This window comes from Chlorocebus sabaeus, chromosome 9, assembly GCF_047675955.1.
Source record: "Chlorocebus sabaeus isolate Y175 chromosome 9, mChlSab1.0.hap1, whole genome shotgun sequence".
NCBI lineage: Eukaryota > Metazoa > Chordata > Mammalia > Primates > Cercopithecidae > Chlorocebus > Chlorocebus sabaeus.
In genome coordinates this window covers 17187823-17215330 of record NC_132912.1, presented here as the reverse complement: position 1 = coordinate 17215330, position 27508 = coordinate 17187823, and the positions used below count along the sequence as shown (strand labels likewise).

The 27508-nt window shown below is 38.4% G+C and overlaps 1 protein-coding gene across 1 annotated transcript in view; it reads left to right on the top strand.

Annotated features, from left to right (window-relative positions):
* CUBN (cubilin) overlaps positions 1 to 27508 on the top strand; it is a 309569-nt gene that overhangs the window by 35262 nt on the left and 246799 nt on the right. Inside the window, exons 15-17 of the mRNA XM_008002385.3 lie at positions 7098 to 7279; positions 9996 to 10158; positions 11297 to 11487. Coding sequence (XP_008000576.3) covers positions 7098 to 7279; positions 9996 to 10158; positions 11297 to 11487 — 536 coding nt within the window. The remainder of the gene's footprint in view (positions 1 to 7097; positions 7280 to 9995; positions 10159 to 11296; positions 11488 to 27508) is intronic.

Here is a 27508-nt window from a genome sequence, read left to right as displayed (position 1 = left end):
GTATGTTTTCCTGGATTAGTTCTTCAGTTTCAGGCCTTGTGTTTAAGTCTTTAATTTTGAGTTGACTTTGTATGTGGTGTGGGATAAGGGTTCAGTTTCATTTTTCTGCAAATGGATATCCAGTTTTTTCAGCACCAATTATAGACTATCCTTTACATGTTGTGTGTTCTTGCCATGTTTGTCAAATATCAATTCAGCATAATATATGGATTTATTTCTGGGCTCTCTATTCTGTTCCATAGGTCTAGATATCTGTCTTTAATGTCAATACCATACTGTTTTGATTACTATAGTTTTGTAATATATTTTTAAATCAGGTAGTGTATTTTTATTTTAAATATATTTTAAAATCAGATGGCTCCAGGTTTGTTCTTTTTGCTCAAGATTGCTTTAGCTATTTGGAGTCTTTTGTGGTTTCATATGAATTATAGGATTATTTTTCTATTTTGTGAAAAATACCATTGGAATTCTGTTAGAGATGACATTGAATCTGTAGACTGCTTTGCATAGTATGGACATTTTAACAGTATTCTTTCAATTTGTGAACACCAAATATTTTCTTTTTTTCATTAATGTGGTATAGTTTTCAAAATGCAGATATTTCACTTTCTTGGTTAAATTCATTCCTAAGTATTTAACTTTTTGTCACTATTGTAAATGGGATTTTCTTCTTAATTTCCTTTTTGTATAGTTAGTTGTTAATGTATAGAAATGCAACTAATTTTATATGTTGATTTTATATCCTGTAACTTTACTGAATTAGTTCATCTATTAGTTCTAAAAGTATTTTGGCAGAATCTTTAGGGTTTTCTATGTATGAAAGATCATGCCATTTGCAAACAGACAATTTTACATTCTAATGGGATCATTTTTCTTCAGCCTGAAGAACATATTTTAATATTTCTCACAGAGCATGTCTGCTGAAGTCAGATTCACTCAGCTTTTGTTTAAGAATGCATTTTTCACCTAATTTTTGAAAGATATTATTACACATAGAATTTTAGGTTGACCATTTCCTATTAGCTCTCTAAGAATACCAGATCAGTGTCTTGTGACTTCCATAATTTGGGAGGGGGGAAGAGGAACCTCAGCAGTAATCTTGCTGTTCTCCTGAAGATAATGTGTCTTTTCTTCCCCCCTCACTGCTTTTTTGTGTGTTTATACTTAATTTTCCACAACTTGATTATGACATATCTAGATCTGGTTTTCTCTGTGTTTGTCCTGCTTGAGAATCACTGAGACTTTTGAATCTATAGATTGCTTTCTTTTATACAATTTTGAAAATTTTCAGCCAATATTTTTTGAAATACTGCATTGCCACTTTTTTTTCTCTTTCTTCTCCTTCTGAGACTCAAATTACACATATGCTGAAAGTTTTGACTGTTTCTAATAGCTCTTATGGTTTTATATCCTTGCCTTCTTTTTTTGCTCTGATTCTATTTGGTTATTTTGTTTTGGAAAGTCTGTAAGTACAGTAATTCTGTTTTCTGCTGTGTCCAATCCACCATTAAAACCCACTCACCATGTAAAGAGTTCTTGATTTCAGATGCTATTTTTTCATTTCTAGAATATCCATTGGATTCTTTAAATGTAGATTTTAATTATCTGTTGAAATGTTCTTCATCTATTTTGTCAACCTTTTCCTCTAAGTTTTATCATAGTTATTTTGGAGTCATTGTTTGGTAGCCTCAGTATCTGGAATGTTTCTGGCTTTGCTCAGATTGCCTGTTTTATTTATTATTGGTTATTTTTTATTTTTATTTTTATTTTTTTACTACTTCCTCACAGGCCTAGTGAGTTTTTATTGTGAGCAGGACATTGTACGTGATATGTTGCAGGGATTCTGGATTATATTATCTTCCTCTCAGAGGGTTCGGTTTTGTTCTAGTAGGCACTTATGTTCCTAGCAGATCACTTTCATTCAATCAAGGCTTGAATTTACAGGGGACCTATTTCACATTTTTTGTGAATCCTGGTGGATTGCCATATTTCCTAGAACATGAATCTTACTCCTGTAGCATACTTTTCTGGCGTTTTAATTCAGTTCTCAGGGTTTTCACGAAAGTATCTCCTTTCTGGCTGAATGAGGTAACACATCCCTTCAGTATTTATTATGCAGTCTCTCTTCAATTTTTAGCATCTTCCCTCCCCGCAGAACTGTTCTCTGTTAGACCTGCCGTCTTCTCTGTGCATTTGCAGCTTGGGAGTGAGCTAAGGACCTAAGAAAATGCCTGTATGTTTTTGGGGTGCCATTTCCATGCAGCTGCTTTCCTTATAGTATGCAGCACCAAAACCCCAGATGCTTTGGTAGCCCTAAATCATGAGCTGTTTGTTTACTGTAGCAAGGGTATTGCCGTCTCCTTGGGCTTCACTTCTTTGAATTCTTGAGTGTGTATGGAACATACTTCATATGCTTCTCTTTTCAGAGATTACAGTCCTTTGCTGTTTGTTCTCAATGCCCGAAAATGATAAAAACTAAGACAGTAATTCCTCACTATTATCAAACATTAATCATTGTTCATTTTTTCTTAAGTGAGAGCAAGTTTATTAAGAAAGTACGGAAATAAAAGAATGGCTACTCCATAAGCAGAGCAGTGGCACGGACTGCTTGACTGAGTATACTTAACAGTTATTTTGTGATTATTTGCTGAACAAGGGTTGAATTATTCATGAGTTTTCTGGGTAATAGGTGGGCAATTCCTGGAACTGAGGATTCCTCTCCTTTTTAGACCATAGAGGGTAACTTCCTGCTGTTGCCATGATATTTGTAAACTATCATGGCACTGGTAGGAGTGTCTTTTAGCATGCTAATGTGCTATAATTAGCATACAGTGAGCAGTGAGGATGACCAGAGGTGGTTTTCCTCACCATCTTGGTTTTGGTGGTTTTTGGCTGACTTTTACTGCATCCTGCTTTATCAGCAAGGTCTTTGCAACCTGTATCTTGTGCTGACCTCCTATCTCATCCTGTGACTATGAATACCTTAAACTCCTGGAAATGCAGTCTAGTAGGTCTCAACCTTATTTTATCCAGCCCCTGTTCAAGATGGAGTTGCTCTGGTTTGAATGCCTGTGGTTTATTTCTCCACTGCCTTTTACAAGGGCACCTTAATCCTAAGGGTTGTAGAGGGACGACGGTCCATTTGCTGTAACTCCTTCAGGATAAATAGGGGTGATGGTATTCCTGCCTAACTCTTAGGGTCTCTTGTATTCAGGGTAGACAGGAACTTATTCAGAAAGTGTCAGTATGGTGAGGCCCACTCATAACTCCGATAAAAGGTGATATCTGCAGTCGGCCAATTGGTGCTGCAGTCTGTTTCCTGTGGGTTGGGGGTTTCCTCAGTATTGTCCCTGTGGAGTTTGCCAGGAAGATGTTACCAGAAAGGAGTCCTGCTCTAGACCCCAAGAGAGGGTTCTTGGACCTTGCACAAGAAAGGATTTGGGGCGAGTCCGCAGAGTAAAGTGAAAGCAGGTTTATTAAGAAAGTAAAGGAATAAAGAATGTCTACTCCATAGGCAGAGCAGCCCATTGTTCAAATTTATTTGTGAAAGAAATGGGTTGTTTGTTCTGTAGATCATCCCATATCTTGGATTTTGCTGTTACTATTCTACATGCCATTTGTCATGTTGTTTGTAAACTGATACTTATACCAAAAAGTTTGGTTGAATCCAGGGGGTTTATTTGGTAAAAAATAAACTTTTCAGGAGATACATGAAATCTGCTTGTCTATTATGACGTTATCATTGGTCACAGTGTTCTGATCTCCTCAGGTTGAACTTCCTATTAAAAGCCTCTTTTGCGCTTCCTCTAACGCTTTTAGCATTCTTGAGGTTCATTATTTAGGTGAGTTATTCTTTGCCACCTACAACATGATAATAGTTTGATTTTATTATTTCTTATTTATTTATTTATTATTTGAAGTTCTTTAATAGAATCGAACTTACTCATATCAGCTATTTGGTTGCCCTCATACAGAGATCATGTAGGAAAGGTAGGATAAATGCTTGATTTTCTCTCTTTTTCTTTCTTTTAAAAGTATTCAAATTAATAACTTGGTTCCTTAGCATTCTTCAAAATGATCACTTACTCCATTTTATTTTGTTTTGTTTTTGATATCTGTACATTTATATATTGTATCATATTTGATGTGCTTTAATCAATTCTAGGCATTTAAAAATGTTCTATTTTTCCATATTTTGTTTGTTATGTTTGTTAATAATTTGTTTTCAAAACTCTGGAAAGTTTTCCAGTTAGTTTCTGAACTTCTTTAACCAAACTCCAGTTACCTTTGAAAGCTTCTTTGCTTTCTGGTCTAAAAAGATGTTCTAGGCTCTTCCTGCACATTATTTACTCTCAGGACTGAAAACCCTGATTTCCCTAAAGAGCTGCAACTCTTTCCATGGGAAATGGTATTTAGATCTCACAGTCTGGGTGCTACGGATGGCTATTGTTACTGGGTGTGTCATTGTCCCTAGACCTTTCGGTGGACAGAATTAGAAAACACTGTTTTGTTGTTTTTAAAGAAAAAATACACTATATATTCATAGTGATCTTACACCAAATTGGAATATTGAGATTACAGAGTTGCTTTTTTTTTTTTTTTTTTTTACTTTACATTTGTACCTCTTCTCTCATACAGTGAAAATCTTGGTTCCCAATGACATGAACATGTTATTTATGTACTTAGTCCTAATGTATACATTTTCAAAATAGCAATACTAATATCATTACTAGTAGTGTGATAACTGGAAACCATTTAAGATTTCTTTGCTCTTTTTTGTGTATTTAAAATATGTTTTGCTTGAGCAGTATACTCAAATTACAGTGTTTAAGGTCCCCTGAAATATTTCCACTCTCTATGATTGTCAGCTCAATGCAATTATTTCATTAGTTTCACTTCGCTTGTGATTTTAAAGAGTTTTTTCATTTCCTTCGAATTTTGCTTTATAATTATGTGAAATATATTTATAGTTCCAAAGCCAAATCAATGGGCTGGTAGATTAAGAGAAGTCTAGCTTTTTTTCCTGTCCCTTCCACTGTGTTCTTTCTTCCCCCTTAGAGAACAGTTTTTATTAGTTTTGGATTTATCCTTCTATTTAAAAATAAGCGAATGATCACATATAATTGTATTTTCCTCTGTCTTAGATAAAAGGGAGCATAATATACACACTGGTCTATAGTTTGCTTTTTTTCACATCATGTATCCTGGAGATTACTCCATAATCAGAGCATAGTATGCTGTTATATGATGTCTCATTTTCTGTTCAATCAGTACTCTATTGACAGATATTTGGCTTGTTTCCAGTCTTTTGGTCATCTTCTTTTTAGTCTTTTATTTTTTATTTTTGAGACAGGGTGTGATCATGGCTCACAGCAGCCTCAACCTCCCAGGCTCAAGTGATCCTCCTGCCTCAGTCTCCCCAGGAGCTGGGACTACAGACACACACCACCATACCCAGCTAATTTTAATTTTTTTTGTTTTTTGTAGTGATGGGGTCTCCCCATGTTGCCCAGGCTGTTCTCAAACTGGGCTCAAATGATATTCCTGCCTCGGCCTCCCTAAGTGCTGGGACTACAAGCATGAGACACCATGCCCAGCCTTGTTTCCAATCTTTTGGAATTCCAGATGTTACTGCAACAAAATACCTTATTCACTTGTCATATTGTATTTTTACCAATGTGCCTTTGGGATATCTTTCTAAAGGTAGTATTATTTGGTAAAAAAACAAAAAAATGAAATGTATACATTTTTGCTGGCTATTGCTATATTCTCTTATGCAGTGATTGTACCATCTTGCCTTCTCTAGCAATGTGCGAGAATGCCTATGTCCCCACAGCCTCTCCAATAATTTGTTTTCAAAACTCTGGATTTTTAACATTCTGAGCGGTAAGAAATGGCATCTCAGTGAAGCTTTTGTTTGCACCTTGTTTGTGATGAGTGATGTTGAACATCCTTTCATATGTTTAAGAGACACCTGAACTTTTTTCAGTGCACTCTATTCGTATCTCTATTCTTTTTAGAAGTTCTGTATATTTTAGGATAATAACTCTTTGTTGTATATTGCATTTTTTCTTGTCATTAATCTTTTACTTTGCTTATGGTATTTTATGCATTTAAAACTGGTAACTTTTAAAGTATTACATTGGGAAATGCATCTTCTTCTGAGGAACTGAGATGTTTTCTCAGCAGGAACAATGAGACTCATGAAACTAATTTTTTCCATTTTTTACTTTGACAGCAAAATTTTTATTTGAACAACCTGTATAGCTATGTAAATTTCATATCTTGTTCATCTAAAATGTCACCTTATCGCACTTATTTCTAATGTCTGTATTACTACATGATAGTTTTTTATTATTTAGTGTTTCTATCATTTAATTTACAGTAGCATTTCTCATAGAAATCTAAGTCACTATAAATTCTTTGTTAAATAAATGTGGGTATTAATGAAGAAAAGGTTCTTCCAGTCACTGGTCAGCAACGTTAGGGGGCTGGTGTGGTATAATGAGGATGGTAGTGGGGTCAGCATCAGAAAGCCTGGCTCAGTCCCTCGCTTGCTCCATTCTTGGAACAGTGGCTCAGTCACTACAGACATTTGAATTTTTTCATTTATAAAATGAATGTTTTAACTATATGATAGTATTAAGAAACCTTCTCAAATGAAAATTATGTAGCGCTTAACCATTTTAATATGCAAAGTGATCTGGTTTGTTGAAACACATAGGGGTTGGCAGAAGTTCTGGAATTCTTTACAATTTCACATACAGAAATTAATATCCTCAAAGTGAAAAAGATGACTCTACAATCCTGGTATTCATCCCTCAGATGGTCCAGCCCTGTTTAAATTGTGTCAGCATGTGATGGCTCACAAGCACAGAGCTTGACACATGGGTGATTCATTTATTTATCAGTTGATACTTCTAGACTTATAACTTTATAAAACTGGAAAATATAAGTCTTGTTTAATTTATGAGGGTGTGTAAAACCACTCATAGTTATTTAAACAAAGTTTGGCTTCTTACACCAAGGGCTCTGATCATTCTCCATGAATTATAACATATATACAAATGTAACATTATTTTTCCTTCTTATTTTAGAGTGTGGAGGTATACTGACTGATCCTTATGGTTCTATTAAGTCTCCGGGGTATCCTGGAAACTACCCCCCAGGAAGAGATTGTGTCTGGATTATTTCAACTAGTCCTGATCTCCTGGTAACATTCACTTTTGGGACCTTGAGCCTTGAGCACCATGATGACTGCAACAAAGATTACCTTGAGGTAAATAATTATATTTAGATAGAACATATCACAATATGATTAGGACTCAGGGCACTATGGTCTAGCCATGCCCATGGATGACCCCAAAATATTGGCAATAGTTAGGTGTATTTCTCAATAGTCAGTCAATATCTAAGTCTTGCGAAGTCTCTATTTTTAATTGTGCCTGTTTGTTGTTTCTTCTTCTGGGTTTCATTTGAATCTGGGAAACATATTACCTTGCCCTGCTATGGTGTTACCTGGAAGCCCATACCCCTGCCATGAGAATGCAGAATTTATGAAATAAACACTCAGTAATAGCCATCTCCTTCAATGCAGATTCAAACCTTCAGTTGTCTGTGGCAAACTGGCAAAGTCTTTTACAATGTAACTGTAGTATTCCATGAAGAGGCCAGGCACAGTGGCTCAAGCCTGAAATCCCAGTACTTTGGGAGGCCGAGGTAGGCGGATCACTTGAGGTTGGGAGTTGGAGACAGCCTGGCCAATGCAGTGAAAACCCATCTCTATTAAAAATACAAAAACTACCTGGGCCAGGTGGCAGGTGCCTGTAACCCCAGCGACTCGTGAGTCTGAGGCAGGAGAATCGTTTGGACCCGGGAGGCGGAGGTGGCAGTGAGCTGAGATCGTGCCACTGCACTCCAGCCTGGGTGACAGCGTGAGGCTCTGTCTTAAAAAAAAAAAAAAAAGAAAAAAAATAATAGTGATTGTGTTGAACTGGTTTAGGTTCCTGGAATAAATTAATCATTATCACTGAGAGGAGAGGTATCAGCCAAAGCTCATGCTGCCTATCCATTAGTAAAAGATTAAAATATGGAGAAAGAGAAAAGGCTCCTATATTCAAATGCCGTTTGTACGTAGGTGCATCAAAAAGTGTTGCTCTTCATTTGTAGACTGACAAGATAATGGAGAAGATTGAGTTCCTAGGTTGTCCTGTATTTTTTATCACCATAAATCTCAGCCACTTGCAGTAATGCTAAAAAGACAATATGTATTTCCAAGTCCATTAGAGAAGAATGGAGTTCAATGGAATTATTCATAAAGGATAGAAGGATGTGGCTGTCAAAAAGGGGCTCCGCAAGTAAAAGTCATTAGTAATTCAGCAATAATGGATTTGAAACCTTTGGGAATGACTGGAAGATCTGTCTCTCTCTGGAAAATTTCTGCAAAATGGTCATTTAAATGTTGACAGAAAAGTGAGTTATCTTGAGATTAATTTTCAATAAATTCCATCAAGTTAAAATTAGAGGCTTTAAAAAATTCCTACACATTCATTTCTGGAGACCATACGATAGAAAGTGTCAACCACTCTGACAGTATTGAAATGTCTCTCATTTCTCTTTAGGCTACAGTATTTCAAAGAACCAGTTAAATATTAGAATAAAGTAATGCTGCCATATAACTTTGATCTCAGTAAAAAAAGTAATTTGAGGCCGGCCGGGCGCGGTGGCTCACACCTGTAATCCCAGCACTTTGGGAGGCGGAGGCGGGCGGATCACCAGGTCAGGAGATTGAGACCATCCTGGCTAACACGGTGAAACCCCGTCTCTACTAAAAGTACAAAAAATTAGCTGGGCGCGGTGGCAGGTGCCTGCAGTCCCAGCTACTTGGGAGGCTGAGGCAGGATAATGGCGTGAACCCAGGAGACGGAACTTGCAGTGAGCTGCGACCATGCCACTGCACTCCAGCCTGGGCAACAGAGCGAGACTGTCCAGAAAAAAAAAAGAAAAGAAAAGTAATTTGAATAGACAAAATTGACCATATTAAAATATTCTTTAGTTCATTGACTCCTCAGTGGTCTATATAGTATAGAATTTGCAATTACAACAGAATTATAGAGAGATTGACATGATTATAAAATAGATTAAAAACCAACAATTAAAAAAGGATTTCTAAGGTCACATCATTATCGTTGTAGTACTTACTATCAAAGTTGCATTTTTAGATTCACTAACCTGTCTTTGTATTGTGTCTAATCTGATGGCACTTCCTCTCTACCTCTGATCCCTCTGAAACCTGAACCAAGTTATGAATCAGTTGGCATCAGTGATGTTCCTTCTTCTGTTTTCTTTGCTTATATTCATATTCTTCTAGATCACTAATAATTTATAATGAAAAACAATCAAAGGGGAAAGATATTTGATTAGTAACATCATGAGAAAAATTCAAACTATATGTCCAGCCTTGGAATTGAAATCCAGTCACAGGCCAGGAGCGGTGGCTCATGCCTGTAGTCCCAGCACTTTGGGAGGCCAAGATGGGCAGATCATGAGGTCAAGAGATTGAGACCATCCTGGCCAACATGGTGGAACCTCATCTCTACTAAAAATACAGCAATTAGCTGGGCGTAGTGGTAGGCACCTGTTGTCCCAGCTACTTGGGAGGCTGAGGCAGAATTGCTTGAACCTGGGAGGTGGTGGTTGCAATCAGCTGAGATCGCGCCACTGCACTCCAGCCTGGTGACAGAGCAAGATTCCATCTCAAAAAAAAAAAAAAAAAAAACAAACAAAAGATTCAGACAGAGAGAAGGCATTGGGGTGATGGGAGAAGGAGACACCCTTTGCTGAACCTTAGCCATGAGTTAGATTTGGATGTGATGGGTAAACTTCCTTAAGCAATCACTTTTAAATGACAGATTTTCTAAAGTTAATATCCAAAGTGACCTAGTTTGTTAAAAATCTGACCACTTTGAGCTTAATGATTCATCCTTTTGTTTTAGATTCGAGATGGTCCTTTGTATCAGGACCCCGTTCTTGGGAGGTTCTGCACCACTTTCTCTGTCCCACCGCTCCAGACTACTGGCCCCTTTGCCAGAATTCACTTCCATTCGGACTCCCAGATTAGTGACCAAGGCTTCCATATCACGTACTTAACATCACCTTGTAAGTAACCTACCAGTTGAGAGCTTAAGAGGGACTTGAAGGCCAATGCTATGCTTACATCTGTTTTATATTTTAATGTGATTCAGAGGATGACTGACTGTCTTAGACCAAGAACATTTCTTTATACGTATTTCTCTCACAGCTTCAGATTTTTTCTTTATCTTCCAAGTGCTCTATTATTAATACTGCAATATCCTTTGATCCCTAAATTATGGGATCCACATCACTATAAAGATGTATGAGGCACCCAAACTTAAATAATTCAGGATGCCAGTCCCTCGTGGTGTTTGATGTTTAGTTGTGAGAGAGGTTTGTGCGTGTGAGCAGTGCAGTCTCTCTGGATTTTATCCTCGAATCGAGTCCAGCTGCGCAGGGGCTGGGACTGGCTTCCAGAAGCATCACAGTGTCCCAGACTCTAGAGCTTCACTTCCAGCCAAATACTATTAGCTGTTAGGAACTCACTTGCTTTGATACCTTAAAACAAACAAAACAACAAAACATAGGAAATACTCTATGATTTGGGTTTTTTTAGGGAAGTGGAGGATTTTGTTTATGACATCTATTATTGTACCCTTAATAGGCATTCACAGAAAAAAATACCTTTTAAGTTTCAATATCAGGAAGAGTAACAATGAACATCTTTACTTGTCCCCTTTCTTCATTTCCTTTTCTTTCTGCAGAATCTGGTGCCAACCTCCTGTTCCCTTTCAATTGTTTTCTGTGCAAATCAACTCCCCCAGCTACATCTTGCTATTGTGTATTCATTTTTTCTTTAATCTGCTTCATGTATACAGTATGTAGTTTATTTTGTTACATTTTTTATAACCATCTCAAATCTTATTGGAATGAAGCAGAGCACTAATGTATTTAAAAAGCTATTTATGAAGAGAATAGTAGATTGGAAGCTAGATGACACATCTCTGCATCTATTTCTTTAAGCCACTGCAGGAATGTCCCACAAACACATCAAATTGAAAATCTTAAAATTAGAGGCACAAGCCTGTGGAGGGTGAATAAAGCGGATATGTGCTTGTGTGTGTGTGTGTGTGTGAGTGTAAATTTTTAGAAACTGAATCCAACGCCTGCGAGCCAGAGCAATGCCGTTGGCATGACCTGTTCGTGTCTTCCCTGTTCTTAGCGGATCTGCATTGTGGTGGGAACTACACGGACCCAGAGGGTGAACTCTTCCTGCCTGAGTTGTCTGGGCCTTTCACTCACACCAGGCAATGCGTCTATATGATAAAGCAGCCCCAAGGAGAACAAATACAAATCAACTTCACCCACGTGGAGCTGCAATGCCAGAGTGACAGTTCTCAGAATTACATCGAGGTAACTTTTACTACTCAATCGCCCTTAGATGACATCCATCAACGTTTTTATATTCTGCAGAGTGATGGTCTTCAAAAGATTGTTGGGCCACCAGCAGCCAGATCACCTGAGATCTAGTTAGAAATGCAATAATAACTAAGCTCTAATAACTAAGGTGTAGGCAAATAAGTAAGGCTCATAGGATGTACTAATAATATACAGATTTATTATCTAGAATAATTAATACAGGAAAGAACTCAACCCAGGAAAGTGAAGGGATTTGCCCAGATGACCCAGCTAGTCAGTGGTAATAAAGTTTAAGTGTTGAATGATCCTTGTTTTGGAGGCTAGGGTTTTTCCTTCGTTTATTCTGCTTGCTCTCCTCCAGATATCTTTAATTGTGATTGAAGTGTGGGTAATGATTGTAATACAGGGAATATTTGAAACAGAGACAGGCCGTTTTTGTTTGCTGGGCCTGGTATTTCTTTTGCTTAATTATTGGTCAAGCCACAAATTAAAGTGTTGAGCAAGATAAAACATTGTTTTTTGGGCACAATCATTTTACATAAACTAGAGAAGAATTTACAATTCGGTTTGTTTGTGCAAGTTAAATCCATTTATTCATCCAGGAAAAACCTATGTGACCTCCTGTCCTCTTCTTTCTACATTTAGACAGAGGAAACAGAACTTTAGCATAAGATCTAGACCTAGTTGAAGAAGCACATTGACCATAGCACTACAGCAATATGTGTGTATATATGTATCAATTTTTTTTTTTTTTTTTTTTTTTTTTTTTTTTTTGAGATGGAGTTTCACTCTTCTTGCCCAGGCTAGAGTGCAATAGCGTGATCTCAGCTCACCGTAACCTCCACCACCTGGGTTCAAGCAGTTCTCCTGCCTCAGTCTCCCGAGCAGCTGGGATTATAGGCATGTGCCACCATGCCCAGCTAATTTTGTATTTTTAGTAGAGACGAGGTTTCTCCATGTTGGGCAGGCTGATCTTGAACTCCCAACCTCAGGTGATCTGCCTGCCTTGGCCTCCCAAAGTGCTGGGATTATAGCCATGAGCCACCACACCTGGCCTGTATTTTTTTTTTTATGCTCCATTTTTTTTCTTATACTTTAAGTTCTAGGGTACATGTGCACAACATGCAGGTTTGTTACATATGTATACTTGTGCCATGTTGGTGTGCTGCACCCATCAACTTGTCAGCACCCATCAACTTGTCATTTACATCAGGTGTAACTCCCAATGCCATCCCTCCCCCCTCCCCCCCTCCCCCCTCCCCATAATAGGCCCTGGTGTGTGATGTTCCCCTTCCCGAGTCCAAGTGATCTCATTGTTCAATTCCCACCTATAAGTGAGAACATGCGGTGTTTGGTTTTCTGTTCTTGCGATAGTTTGCTGAGAATGATGGTTTCCAGCTGCATCCATGTCCCTAGAAAGGACACAACCTCATCCTTTTTTATGGCTGCATAGTATTCCATGGTGTATATGTGCCACATTTTCTCAATCCAGTCTGTCACTGATGGACATTTGGGTTGATTCCAAGTCTTTGCTATTGTGAATAGTGCCACAATAAACATACATGTGCATGTGTCTTTATAGCAGCATGATTTATAATCCTTTGGGTATATACCCAGTAATGGGATGGCTGGGTCAAATGGTATTTCTAGTTCTAGATCCTTGAGGAATCGCCATACTGTTTTCCACAATGGTTGAACTAGTTTACATTTCCACTAACAGTGTAAAAGTGTTCCTATTTCTCCACATCCTCTCCAGCACCCGTTGTTTCCTGACTTTTTAATGATCACCATTCTAACTGGTGTGAGATGGTATCTCATGGTGGTTTTGATTTGCATTTCTCTGATGGCCAGTGATGACGAGCATTTTTTCATGTGTCTGTTGGCTGTATGCATGTCTTCTTTTGAGAAATGTCTGTTCATATCCTTTGCCCACTTTTTGATGGGGTTGTTTGTTTTTTTCTCGTAAATTTGTTTGAGTTCTTTGTAGGTTCTGGATATTAGCCCTTTGTCAGATGAGTAGATTGCAAAACTTTTCTCCCATTCTGTAGGTTGCCTGTTCACTCTGATGGTAGTTTCTTTTGCTGTGCAGAAGCTCTTTAGTTTAATTAGATCCCGTTTCTCAATTATGGCTTTTGTTGCCGTTGCTTTTGGTGTTTTAGACATGAAGTCTTTCCCCATGCCTATGTCCTGAATGGTATTACCTAGGTTTTCTTCTAGGGTTTTTATGGTATTAGGTCTAACATTTAAGTCTCTAATCGATCTTGAATTAATTTTCGTATAAGGAGTAAGGAAAGAATCCAGTTTCAGCTTTCTACTTATGGCTAGCCAATTTTCCCAGCACCATTTTATAGGGAATCCTTTCCCCATTTCTTGTTTTTGTCAGGTTTGTCAAAGATCAGATGGCTGTAGATGTGTGGTATTATTTCTGAGGACTCTGTTCTGTTCCATTGGTCTATATCTCTGTTTTGGTACCAGTACCATGCTGTTTTGGTTACTGTAGCCTTGTAGTATAGTTTGAAGTCAGGTAGTGTGATCCCTCCCACTTTGTTCTTTTGACTTAGGATTGTCTTGGCAATGCAGGGTCTTTTTTGGTTCCATATGAACTTTAAAACAGTTTTTTCCAATTCTGTGAAGAAAGTCATTGGTAGCTTGATGGGGATGGCATTGAATCTATAAATTACCTTGGGCAGTATGGCCATTTTCACAATATTGATTCTTCCTATCCATGAGCATGGCATGTTCTTCCATTTGTTTGTGTCTTCTTTTATTTCACTAAGCAGTGGTTTGTAGTTCTCCTTGAAGAGGTCCTTTACATCCCTTGTAAGTTGGATTCCTAGGTATTTTATTCTCTTTGAAGCAATTGTGAATGGAAGTTCATTCCTGATTTGGCTCTCTGTTTGTCTGTCACTGGTGTATAAGAATGCTCGTGATTTTTACACATTAATTTTGTATCCTGAGACTTTGCTGAAGTTGCTTATCAGCTTAAGGAGATTTTGGGCTGAGATGATGGGCTTTTCTAAATATACAATCATGTCATCTGCAAACAGGGACAATTTGACTTCTTCTTTTCCTAACTGAATACACTTTATTTCTTTCTCTTGCCTGATTGCCCTAGCCAGAACTTCCAACACTATGTTGAATAGGAGTGGTGAGAGAGGGCATCCCTGTCTTGTGCCAGTTTTCAAAGGGAATTTTTCCAGTTTTTGCCCATTCAGTATGATATTGGCTGTGAGTTTGTCATAAATAGCTCTTATTATTTTGAGATATGTTCCATCAATACAGAATTTATTGAGAGTTTTTAGCATGCAGGGCTGTTGAATTTTGTCAAAGGCCTTCTCTGCATCTATTGAGATAATCATGTGGTTTTTGTCTTTGGTTCTGTTTATATGCTGGATTACATTTATTGATTTGCATATGTTGAACCAGCCTTGCATCCCAGGGATGAAACCCACTTGATCATGGTGGATAAGCTTTTTGATGTGCTGCTGGATTCGGTTTGCCAGTATTTTATTGAGGATTTTTGCATCGATGTTCATCAGGGATATTGGTCTAAAATTCTCTTGTTTTGTTGTGTCTCTGCCAGGCTTTGGTATCAGGATGATGTTGGCCTCATAAAATGAGTTAGGGAGGATTCCCTTTTTTTCTATTGATTGGAATAGTTACAGAAGGAATGGTACCAGCTCCTCCTTGTACCTCTGATAGAATTCAGCTGTGAATCCATCTGGTCCTGGACTTTTTTTTGTTGGTAGGCTATTAATTATTGCCTCATTTTCAGAGCCTGCTATTGGTCTATTCAGGGATTCAACTTCTTCCTGGTTTAGTCTTGGGAGAGTGTAAGTGTCCAGGAAATTATCCATTTCTTCTAGATTTTCTAGTTTATTTGTGTAGAGGTGTTTATAGAATTCTCTGATGGTAGTTTGTATTTCTGTGGGGTCGATGGTGATATCCCCTTTATCATTTTTTATTGTGTCTATTTGATTCTTCTCTCTTTTCTTCTTTATTAGTCTTGCTAGCAGTCTATCAATTTTGTTGATCTTTTCAAAAAACCACCTCCTGGATTCATTGATTTTTTGGAGGGTTTTTTATGTCTCTATCTCCTTCAGTTCTGCTCTGATCTTAGTTATTTCTTGCCTTCTGCTAGCTTTTGAATGTGTTTGCTCTTGCTTCTCTAGTTCTTTTAATTGTGATGTTAGAGTGTCAATTTTAGATCTTTCTGGCTTTCTCTTGTGGGCATTTAGTGCTATAAATTTCCCTTTACACACTGCTTTAAATGTGTCCCAGAGATTCTGGCATGTTGTATCTTTGTTCTCATTGGTTTCAAAGAACATCTTTATTTCTGTCTTAATTTCATTTGGACCCAGTAGTCATTCAGAAGCAGGTTGTTCAGTTTCCATGTAGTTGAGTGGTTTTATTGAGTTTCTTAGTCCTGAGTTCTAGTTTGATTGCACTGTGGTCTGAGAGACAGTTTGTTATAATTTCTGTTCTTTTACATTTGCTGAGGAGTGTTTTACTTCCAACTATGTGGTCAGTTTTGGAATAAGTGCGATGTGGTGCTGAGAAGAATGTATATTCTGTTGATTTGGGGTGGAGAGTTCGGTAGATGTCTATTAGGTCCACTTGGTGCAGAGTTGAGTTCAATTCCTGGATATCCTTGTTAACTTTCTGTCTCATTGATCTGTCTAATGTTGACAGTGGGGTATTGAAGTCTCCCATTATTATTATATGGAAGTCTGAGTCTCTTTGTAAGTCTCTAAAGACTTGCTTTATGAATCTGGGTGCTCCTGTATTGGGTGCATATATATTTAGGATAGTTAGCTCTTCCTGTTGAATTGATTCCTTTACCATTATGTAATGGCCTTCTTTGTCTCTTTTGATCTTTGATGGTTTAAAGTCTGTTTTATCAGAGACTAGGGTTGCAACCTCTGCTTTTTTTTGTTCTCCATTTGCTTCGTAGATCTTCCTCCATCCCTTTATTTTGAGCCTATGTGTGTCTCTGCATGTGAGATGTGTCTCCTGAATACAGCAAACTGATGGGTCTTGACTCTTTATCCAATTTGCCAGTCTGTGTCTTTTAATTGGACCATTTAGTCCATTTACATTCAAGGTTAATATTGTTATGTGTGAACTTGATCCTGTCATTATGATATTAGCTGGTTATTTTGCTCGTTAGTTGATGCAGTTTCTTCCTAGCCTTGATGGTCTTTACATTTTGGCATGTTTTTGCAATGGCTGGTACCAGTTTTTCCTTTCTATGTTTACTGCTTCCTTCAGGGTCTCTTGTAGGGCAGGCCTGGTGGTGACAAAATCTCTAAGCATTTGCTTGTCTGTAAAGGATTTTATTTCTCCTTCACTTATGAAACTTAGTTTGGCTGGATATGAAATTCTGGGTTGAAAATTCTTTTCTTTAAGAATGTTGAATATTGGCCCCCACTCTCTTCTGGCTTGGAGAGTTTCTGCCGAGAGATCTGCTGTTAGTCTGATGGGCTTTGTGGGTAACCCAACCTTTCTCTCTGGCTGCCCTTAACATTTTTTCCTTCATTTCAACTTTGGTGAATCTGACAATGACGTGTCTTGGAGTTGCTCTTTTCAAGGAGTATCTTTGTGGCGTTCTCTGTATTTCCTGAATTTGAATGTTGGCCTGCCTTACTAGGTTGGGGAAATTCACCTGGATGATATCCTACAGGCTGTTTTCCAACTTGGTTCCATTTTCCTGCTCACTTTCAGGCACCCCAATCAGACGTAGATTTGGTCTTTTCACGTAATCCCATAGTTCTTGAGGGCTTTGTTCATTTCTTTTTCCTCTTTTTTCTTTAGACTTCTCTTCTCGCTTCATTTCATTCATTTGATCCTCAATCGCTAATACTCTTTCTTCCAGTTGATCAAGTTGGTTACTGAAGCTTGTGCATTTGTCACGTATTTGTCGTGTCATGGTTTTTATCTCTGTCAGTTCGTTTATGGACTTCTCCTCATTAATTATTCTAGTTATCCATTCTTCCATTCTTTTTTCAAGATTTTTAGTTTCTTTGCGCTGGGTACGTAATTCCTCCTTTAGCTCTGAGAAGTTTGATGGACTGAAGCCTTTTTCTCTCAACTCGTCAAAGTCATTCTCCATCCAGCTTTGATCCATTGCTGGTGATGAGCTGCATTCCTTTGAAGGGGGAGATGCACTCTTGTTTTTTGAATTTCCAGCTTTTCTGCCCTGCTTTTTCCCCATCTTTGTAGTTTTATCTGCCTTTGGTCTTTGATGATGGTGACGTACTGATGGGGTTTTGGTGTGGGTGTCCTTTCTGTTTGTTAGTTTTCCTTCTAACAGTCAGGACCCTCAGCTGTAGGTCTTTTGGAGATTGCTTGAGGTCCACTTCAGACCTTGTTTGCCTGGGTATCAGCAGTGGAGGCTGCAGAAGATAGAATATTGCTGAATAGCAAGTGATCCTGTCTGATTCTTGCCCTGGAAGCTTCGTCTCAGGGGTGTACCTCACCATGTGAGGTGTGGGGTGTTGGTCTGCACCCAGTTGAAACTGCAGAAATCACCTGTCTTCTGTGTCGCTCGCACTGGGAGCTGGAGACTGGAGCTGTTCCTATTCGGCCATCTTGCTCCGGGGACCACAATAATACTGCCTGTATTTTTTTTAATCCAGAAAGTTTTATTTCAGGTCATTTCAGAATGGGTATATATATTCAATTTAGGTTTTCTAAAGTCTATTATAAAGTATATTAAAGTTTTACGCTATGGAAGAATTTCAAATATTTTTATGTAAATCAAAATTAAATTATCAACCCTTTTTTTTTTAACTTTTGAGAACAGCAAAAATAGCTCTTAATTAGAGAGTGCTTCCTATACTCTGGGCGCTATCATAAGACTTTAAGATAGTATTACAAATTAAATAGATAATGATTATTGTCAGCTTACTGCCTGCCATGTGTGGTAAGTGCTTTTCATGAGTTAATTCATTGAATCCTCACAACCACCATTATTATTTCTGTTTTAATCTTAGGAAACTGTAGCCCAGAGAAGTCACTTGTCCACAGTCACATGTCTAGCAAGTAATGGAGCTGGGATTCAAATTTAGGAGATCTTGTTATACTGATCTTCAGTAAGAACAAAAATGCAGTTGTGCGACTTTGACTACAAGAGGTGTCTCATCTTCCATAGGGAGGAAGGTCTTGTGAATTACCCAGTTCCATACCTGGCTCTCCGATCACAAGACTAAAACATGAAGCCAAGCATCATGATTTTCTCAGATAGGCAAGAATGTAACTCTAATTTTCAGGGAAATTTGTGGCCCTTTCTATTAAAACTTTCATGGCAGTTCTGTGGTTCTAAAGAACTATCAGTACCTCTGAATGGTTCCTTCTCTCTGGCTTTGCAGAACACTAGAACTGAATTTCAGTGAGTGGTTCCATGAACTCCTCTGAATTGTTCTGAAAAGTTAGCACAAAAAATCATAAAATTGGCTTTGGAAGATTTAATTTCATAAACCGCAACAGTGGAATGTTTTATAGCCAGAAAGTTACAAAAACTTAGTTCACCTAACTTTTTATTTTAGTTCATTTGTCAGATGACTGTATAACCTTGGACAATTCTTTATCTGGATCTTTCAGTTCCTACTTCATTAAGATACCCTATCTATTTCTCTAAACTTTGTGGGTAAAATCAAGGAAATAAATGATAAAGGAAGCTTGAAGAGTTAAAAAGTATTATTCAAGTGCAAGGTTTTTCTGGACCAAAGTTTTAGCTCTAGCCTTGAATTTATCAGTTCAGAGACAGCCAATGTGGCTCTCATGGTTGGCCAGCGAGGTATCTACATTCTGGTGTAACCATATATCGTCAAAGTCTTGACCACATTTCCCTCAGGGATTGTTGATGGAAAAAAAAACTATTATTCAGAAGGACAGGTCATGTATGGTGATTTAAATATTAATAGTTCGATAGATTTTTCTATTATATCTTTGACCACCCAACCTAAAGGAATACAACCAGTCTATCTGTAGAATTTTGGCATCAGCAAGGACCTTAATTTTACAAATGAGATAATTGAGGCTTACAAAGGTCAAACTCCAGTTATTGTCAAAGTAGAACTTAGGTGTACCTCTATGAGATTCTAGATAGACATACATTGACTTTGGTTAAAGCTCTTGTATTTAAATCATCTGTATCCATTGGGAAAATTTGTGAACTGAACTCATTTTCTAAAAAGTGTATTCACTTCTCTTGATGTTCTTCAGATAGTGGTCATAGAAGAAAGTGACACAGGAACCAAATTCTAATGATGTTATTATGACTCAATATATTGTTCCCTAAAATGATGGCTCCATTTTTTAAAGCTATCTCTAAAAAATGAAAGATTTATGAAAAAGAATTTTAAAAAGAACATTGGGATTTCCAATACTTTGGTGGTTTAGAGGGGAATGACTTTGCCCTTTACCAACTCCATTGATGAGTAAAAGCAGTCCACCCAACATTTTAGAAAGACTGGAGAACAGAAAAGAAATTCTACAGACACGTGGGAGAATGATCCTAAGGACATTTACTTTGAGTGTGAGTAGGTGTACTTTTAAGAATCCTAGGTCTGAGGCCGGGCGCGGTGGCTCAAGCCTGTAATCCCAGCACTTTGGGAGGCCGAGATGGGTGGATCACGAGGTCAGGAGATCGAGACCATCCTGGCTAACCCGGTGAAACCCCATCTCTACTAAAAAATACAAAAAACTAGCCGGGCGAGGTGGCGGGCGCCTGTAGTCCCAGCTACTCGGGAGGCTGAGGCAGGAGAATGGCCGTAAACCCGGGAGGCGGAGCTTGCAGTGAGCTGAGATCCGGCCACTGCACCCCAGCCTGGGCGACAGAGCAAGACTCCGTCTCAAAAAAAAAAAAAAAAAAAAAAAAAGAATCCTAGGTCTTCTCTTTATGTGGTTTTAGGTGCCTTGGTTGCCAGGCAAATATATCCTTCAAATGAAAATTAAGGTACCATTGCTGAGTGTATATCTTTCATGGATACTGTGGTTCTGAAAGACTTACTTTTGCTCAGTAGGAGAGTTCCATAAGCATTCATTAGAGAATAGATTTTAACTGCAAACGATAAGAACAGTATTGACCCAGTGTAGTATATCTTTCTTTTTTTTTTTTTAACACAAGAAGCAAACATTAACATATTAATTCTTAGATTTATATATCTCTCTCAAGTGAAGTTTCTACTTTTAAAGATACACATTACCTATGGAAGATGTGACATGGCTACAAATGAATGAATACAAGAACAGATCAATTGTTAGTTCATCTGTTTTTGTCGAAGAGAGCTTTTAAATTGTATGGAATAGTTCAATGAAGGTGATGGAAGCATCTTTCCAGAATAAAAAGCAGCACCTCTCATTAATATTTCATAAGTGATTTAAGTCATCAGAACTCTGAGTGAAGGACACATAGGTAGTAATGAAAGTTTAATTTTTAATCCCAGAGAAGGGAAGTCGTAGGCTGAATAATAAATTCAGTAGGCTATAGGATGTTAAGGTGAAGGCTTGAGGTAGGATACGAAGGGAAATGAGTAGAATTGTTCACCCATCAAATCTCCTTGACCAGTCCCGAAGTATCTGGCTCCTCTCCCCGAAGACACTGAGGAACTGGAAAGGGAGCTCTACAAGACAGGCTGATAAGGGGCAGGGAGAGTGATGTGCCTTCTGGAGAAAGAGAAGGGCTTTCGAGAAGTTGTTCTTTCTTAGATGTGGAAAGCAAACACAAACAGAAAACTTGAAAAATAGAATCAATAAGACAGGAAGGAGTAATTTACATTGAATTTGATTTCTGAAATCCAGGGAATATAACTGTTCTACAAGTGGCATTGAACCCCAAATTCATCGTATTTTAGACCTCTATGACAATCCCAGTAAATTAACAAAGCAGAAATTGTACACCTCTTCACAATATAACATAACCCAAAATTATTGATAAACATTTTAAAATGCCCAAGTGTGTGGAAGTATGTGAACTCTCTCCAAAATAATCATTGGATTGAGAAAGAAATAAAAAATGAAAGACTCTATAGAAAACGACAAACAGGAAATGCTGTGTACCTGTGAGATGTGATGAAACTCAACTCCCTGGTAAAATCTTTAAGATTTAAAAGAAGAGAACCAATATAATTGGGAAAGTGGGAGAGCAGAAGCTGAGGCAGGAAGGTCTGTCCTCCTCTGTCCGAACCTTTTCTTTCACCACCTTCCCCTCCATCCTTTCCTCTACCTTCTCCTCCCCTCCAACTCCTGCTTTGCCCTGAGCAGCTCTCCCGCATCTCCTGCATGTCTTTAGATGAATGCAAATTCACAAAGGACCTCCTTTTGTGACTTCTTAGGCATTGAGGTGATTCCACTATGAGCTTGGGATTGGGTGGGGGAGAGCCAGGAATTGTGGAATGCACGAGGCACTTGCTTCCGTCAGGTGGACCTGCTGCTCAGAGTCTCATGGCTGCAGTTCACAGATTTCACACCTAAATGTCAGAAAAAGAATAAGGCCTGGAGCAAGCAAACACACCACGTAGGCTGAATAGTAATTGCGTTTTTCAGTTAAGTACATATTTGAAATTAATTGTAGGTCAGAAAAACATCTTTCTAGAGAGGGTAGGATGAAGGGAAAAGGGGGAGATGCTCAAGAGTTTGCATTCTTGGCCAGGGATGGTGGCTCATGCCTGTAACCCCAGCACTTTGGGAGGCTGAGGAGGGAGGATCACCTAGGTCAGGAGTTTGAGATCAGCCTGGCCAACATGGTGTGAAACCCCGTCTCTACTAAAAATACAAAAAAATTAGCTGGGTATGGTAGCAGGCACCTGTAGTCCCAGCTACTTGGGGGGCTGAGGCAGGAGAATCACTTGAATTGAAGAGGTAGAGGTTGCAGTGAGCCGAGATCATGTCACTGCATTCCAGCTTGGGTGACAGAGTAAGACTCCATCTAAAAAAAAAAAGGCCTTTGCATTCTTGAGCATATTGAATTTAGGGTTTTGACAGAGACTAGGAACATTTGGTCAGACTCTGAGCTCTGTTGTTGTCAGCACAGCTTTTCCACAACTGCTGGGCCATCCTGATGCTTTTTAGTAAAGGAAGAAGATAGGCCATTCGTCTAGTGAAATAATTCTGCAGGTTGGAGTACTGGGAGGCAGGAAGAAGACTGAGAGATGATAGAACACCTAATTTGGAGGTGTGAGAGGTTGTAGAGAATACATTTTTGCTGTGTTTGAAGGAGTTGCATGCTCATGTAGAAATTGCAAACCCATTGAACGTGTGTGATGTAGAGCAGTAAGCAGGAATAAGAGAATATGGATGGATCATTAATCAAGAACATTACAAACTCCTAGGTCAATTAGAGGGTGTGGCTGGTACTTTTCTGATATAAGATGGAACAATATTGCATGGAAACATGATAAAACCCTTCAGCTCTCTGCATTACTAAAGGCAAGATACCTGTAAGCCACAGCTTCCTCATGTGTAATAGGGATAGTAATAGTGCTTTCCTAAAAGGGAGTAAAAAAGACCATTCATTCATTTATCTATTCATTCTCTAAATATTTATCAAACCACTTAGGTTCCAGTCACCATGCTGGGAATGGGTATGTAAAATAGATATTAAATAAGTAAGCACACAATACATAATTTCAAGAGGGGATAAGTATGGGCAGGAAAGAAACTGTACTGTAAGAGAAAAGAACAGGGCTACTGACTTCAGTGGAGCAGTTTGAGATTGCTTCTCAAGGGTGTTTGTATGGCTAGCTCGTTCTCATCTGTAGACCCTGTATGTGGGATCTGCAGATGAGGAGTGTGTAATGCAAAGAGCTGAGAGAAGGAGGACTCCAGGTAGAGGTGCTAACCCAGCCCTAGAGACTGAAGTCAGAAAAATAAACTAAAATAATTGAAAATAGACCAGGGTGGCTGGAATCACACAGGGATGGAAGAGAGAAATGTGAGTTAGGCGGGAGCTAGACCCTGAAGGGTCTTCAAGGCTGAGATAAAGAGCCTGGGTTACATTCTATATGCAAGGACAAACAATTAGAATGTTCCTTGTACAGTGCCTGTCACACAATGAATGCTCACTAAAGTTAACATCATGATGATAATGATGATGACGATGATGATGATGATGATGGGGAGGAGAAGAGAGGGCAGGAGAAGGTGACCTACTGGAATTTGCAATAAAGGAAGGCACTTCTAGGTAAAACTTACTCACATGTTCTTGATTTTGGAATATCAGATCTTAAAAGATCAGATAAAGGATAAATTTATTAATAGAGATGTTAGAAGGGACACTTTCACACAGCATGAAAAGGTTTAAAATATCAACTTTAAAATCATGAAACATACTAATAAAGAAAAAAGGATAATAACAAAAGTAAATTATTTTGAGATCCTAAATGGCTTCTCTCATCTCTTATCCTCCTCACCCCTTATTCTCTCATCAGAGGCAGGGCCTCATTCCTCTCCTGCTCACCCAGATTAACCCAAGGCTCCTCTCTACGATCCAGACTTCACTTAGCTAAGACTTATGTCAGTCTGAAGCTCACTTCACAGAAAGCCACATGTTAAACACTACCATACGGTGTGGTTCTGTTTTCAGCTCTCAGATGAACTAAGCGTAAGTGCCAACATATTTGGTTGGCTTTGAATTAAAATTTAATGCTTCTTATTTTAGAAATTGTAGTATAAAACCAAATCTGGATTCACAGCAGAGGAAGACAAATGAGCATGCATATTAAGACAGGGCTTTGGGACTTGACTCGTTCCAGATGTTAAAGCTCACGATTCACTGGGCTCAAGAGCCCACATTTAAAATTTCATGTAAATGGTGTTTCTCAGCCCAGTAAATTTTAGTTCTCTCTATAGAAAATCATTCCTATACAAAAACTTGGTTTTTTTATGAGTAGTTTGTCTTCAGGAACTAGTTTAATCTGATGAATGTAAAAATTGGAAGCCATTTGGAATACACCATAGGCAAAACGTCCTGGGACCTGAAACCTTCAGTGTTTCCTGGATGAATAAGGCAATCCACAAGAAATCTGAACCTGGTCCATGAAGCACTAGAAGTTTGAATTGGTCCTTGTTGTTTCCTTGCAAATGCGATTCACTAAAAAGAATGAATTCACTGTGACTCTTCTGCAAGTGATCACGGCATGGCTTCACCTGACTTAGAAAAATTCAGTTTTTCTGAACAAACCAAGCTCAGATATTAGTCATCTTTCTCTAGGTTATGCTGCAATAACAAACAATTAGTAACAACAACCAGAAAGATAAAAAAAAAATAACAAACCAAAAGCATCTGTGGCTTCCAACATTGTATGTTTATTCTCTGCTCACGTTAGCATGTTGGTTTTGGATCCGTTGCAGTTCTGTTTCCTATGTCTGTTTCCTGTGTCTTCACCACCCCGAGACCCAGGCTCTAGAGCTTGTGAGGGGAAAGGTAAAAGATGGTTGAATTATGCAGTGACTTCCAAGGCTTTTACTTGGAAATTGGTGTATCACTTTTGCTCATGTTCTGTTGGGCAAAGCAAGTCCTATGGCTAAGCCCATAGTCAATGGGAAGAGTATGTATTAATTCTCCCTATAGCGATATTGCAAGTCACATGGCAAAAAGCATAGATAGTCAATCCTTTTACAGGAAGGGAAGTGAATAACTATGTAAAATAATGCCATCCATCGCAGTTCATGAGCATAAAGGAAAGAGACTTTTTTTTTGGTGGGGGTGCAAATTTATCAAATCCTAGATTATTGAATACAACACATGCTGCAGAGGTAGTTAGGGTCACTTTAGAACATTTGATGAATTTTATTCTAGTGTCTCTTTCAAAGGAGTCATAGTTAAAGTATTGCCATGTCTAGGATCCAGGGAGAATATAGGCTTTCAGAATTAATAAGGTTTCATTTCCACAGAGAGAGAGAGAAACAGAGCCAAAATCAATTGCACCTTCTAGGATCAGGGCCCTTGAGCCCTATAAGTTCCTCTTAAAACATTTGGACTACAGCTGCCTTTCTCCTTGCTAAAATCCTTGAATTTCATTAGTCAGGGCCCCGGGGAATGACCCACTTTAGCTTGCAGCAATGCTATTTGGCTGTTTTTTTTTTTTTTTCTTCTTGTCATCTTCTAATGGGGAAAATAGAAAAGAGAGACTACAATCTTCGAGGAAGCAAATAGAACCCTGGAGGATTAGAGAGCAGGAAGATAACTTACTCTGTGTTTTATGCTTTCTAGTTTTCAAGAACTGCAGTATGTCTGTATCTCTAACAAAAACTGAACCATTATACTGTACCTTAAAATTAATGAATCAACAAGAATTTGTCAAATACCTATTTGCAAAGTTTTTTTATTAGATGCCGAAGGGCAAACAGAAATTTTCCCTTCCCTCAGAGACTTGCTATTTGATTAGAAATTTAGCATGACTTTACTATAATATGTGAAATTTGTGTTACAGATGTTGTAAGAGCTCGGAGAAAGGAAGTAGTATGAGCCTGAGTCAGTGGAGAGGCATGTGATTTTTCATGTCTGTGTCAGACTCTATCATATGGCTGAATCATAATTTATTTAATCATCTCACTATTATTAGGCCTTTAGAATGGTTTCAATTATTGTTATTAAGAGCATACTTGGATGTGGATCTGTGTGTGTCTTTTCCTGCATGTTGAATATCCCTGTGATACAGCATTAGAAGGGAAATACCCTTAATACATATTGTCAGGTTATTTTCCAGAACTTTCAACTTCCACCAATTATGGATGAGAGTAACTGTATCACCATATCCCTACCAGCTTTGAATATCATCCTTTTAAAATCTTTCCTTTACTGGCTAGGCGCAGTGGTTCACATCTGTAATCCCTGCACTTTAGGAGGCCAAGGCAGGCAGATCACCTGAGGTCAAGATTTCAAGACCAGCCTGGCCAATATAGCAAAACCCCATCTCTACTAAAAATACAAAAATTAGCTGGGTGTGGTGGCGTGACCCTGCAGTCTCAGCTACTTGGGAGGCTGGGGCAGGAGAATTGCTTGAATCTGGGAGGCGGAGGTTGCAGTGAGCCGAGGTCATGCCATTACACTCCAGCCTAGGTGACAGAGTGAGATTTCATCTCAAAAAAAAGGAAAATCTTCTCTTTACTGCCTGTTCTGCCTGTTCTCCTTGGCCTAGATAACTCCTACTCGACTTTCAAGTCTCCACTTAAAGGTTATTTCCACTGAGTTTTCCAAAATCCCCTGGGTAAGTTCAGAGTCTTTGGTTAACCCAGTGGTTCTCTACATTTTAAGACTTTTTTTATATCACCCCTTGATTATTCAGAAATGAAATTCACTGATATAACCCCACTGGACACATTATATTTAAAAATATGTAAAGTTGTAAGAATAACATTAAGAAAAAATAAAGTAACAGAATAAAATCACCTTTATTTCAGTATCTGAAAAGCTAGGCAAGCTGTACTTGAAGACAACATAAATTAGTCGATTGTCTGGACCCTAAATTGCTATGAACATGACAGTACAAATGCAGGCTGACACAATTATGTGGGTTGGTGAGTAATTTTTCAGAAATAGTGACCAACTCTTGACAGATTTCCAGGAGAAAGAATCTTCAATTTATACTCTACTTGTAATCCTGGAAAATTCAGCATGCATTAAAATTGCACAAAAATACTTTGTGCTTAATATGTAAAATAGAGCAAGATTTTACACCCAACAACAGAACTTTCACTTACGTGAGTGTCACACAGGCTCAGGGGAATTCTTGCGGTGCGTGATTCTCACATTTCAGGCTGCCTTGTGTCTTTGGTCCCTTGCTACTCACTAAATGCCAGTAATGCGCCACCATTGCTGTGATCATAATTAACACCAAACTAAAAAGATACTCTCGCACGTTTTCCCAATGCTAAATTGTGGTCCCTGCTGAGAACCATTGGTTAGGTAACAATGAAGCATCCTGTGCTTCCCCAAACATGACACTCATCATGCTTTTCAAAAATGTTTCTGCCTATTGTAAGTTCCCTGTGAACAGTGACTGTTTCATGG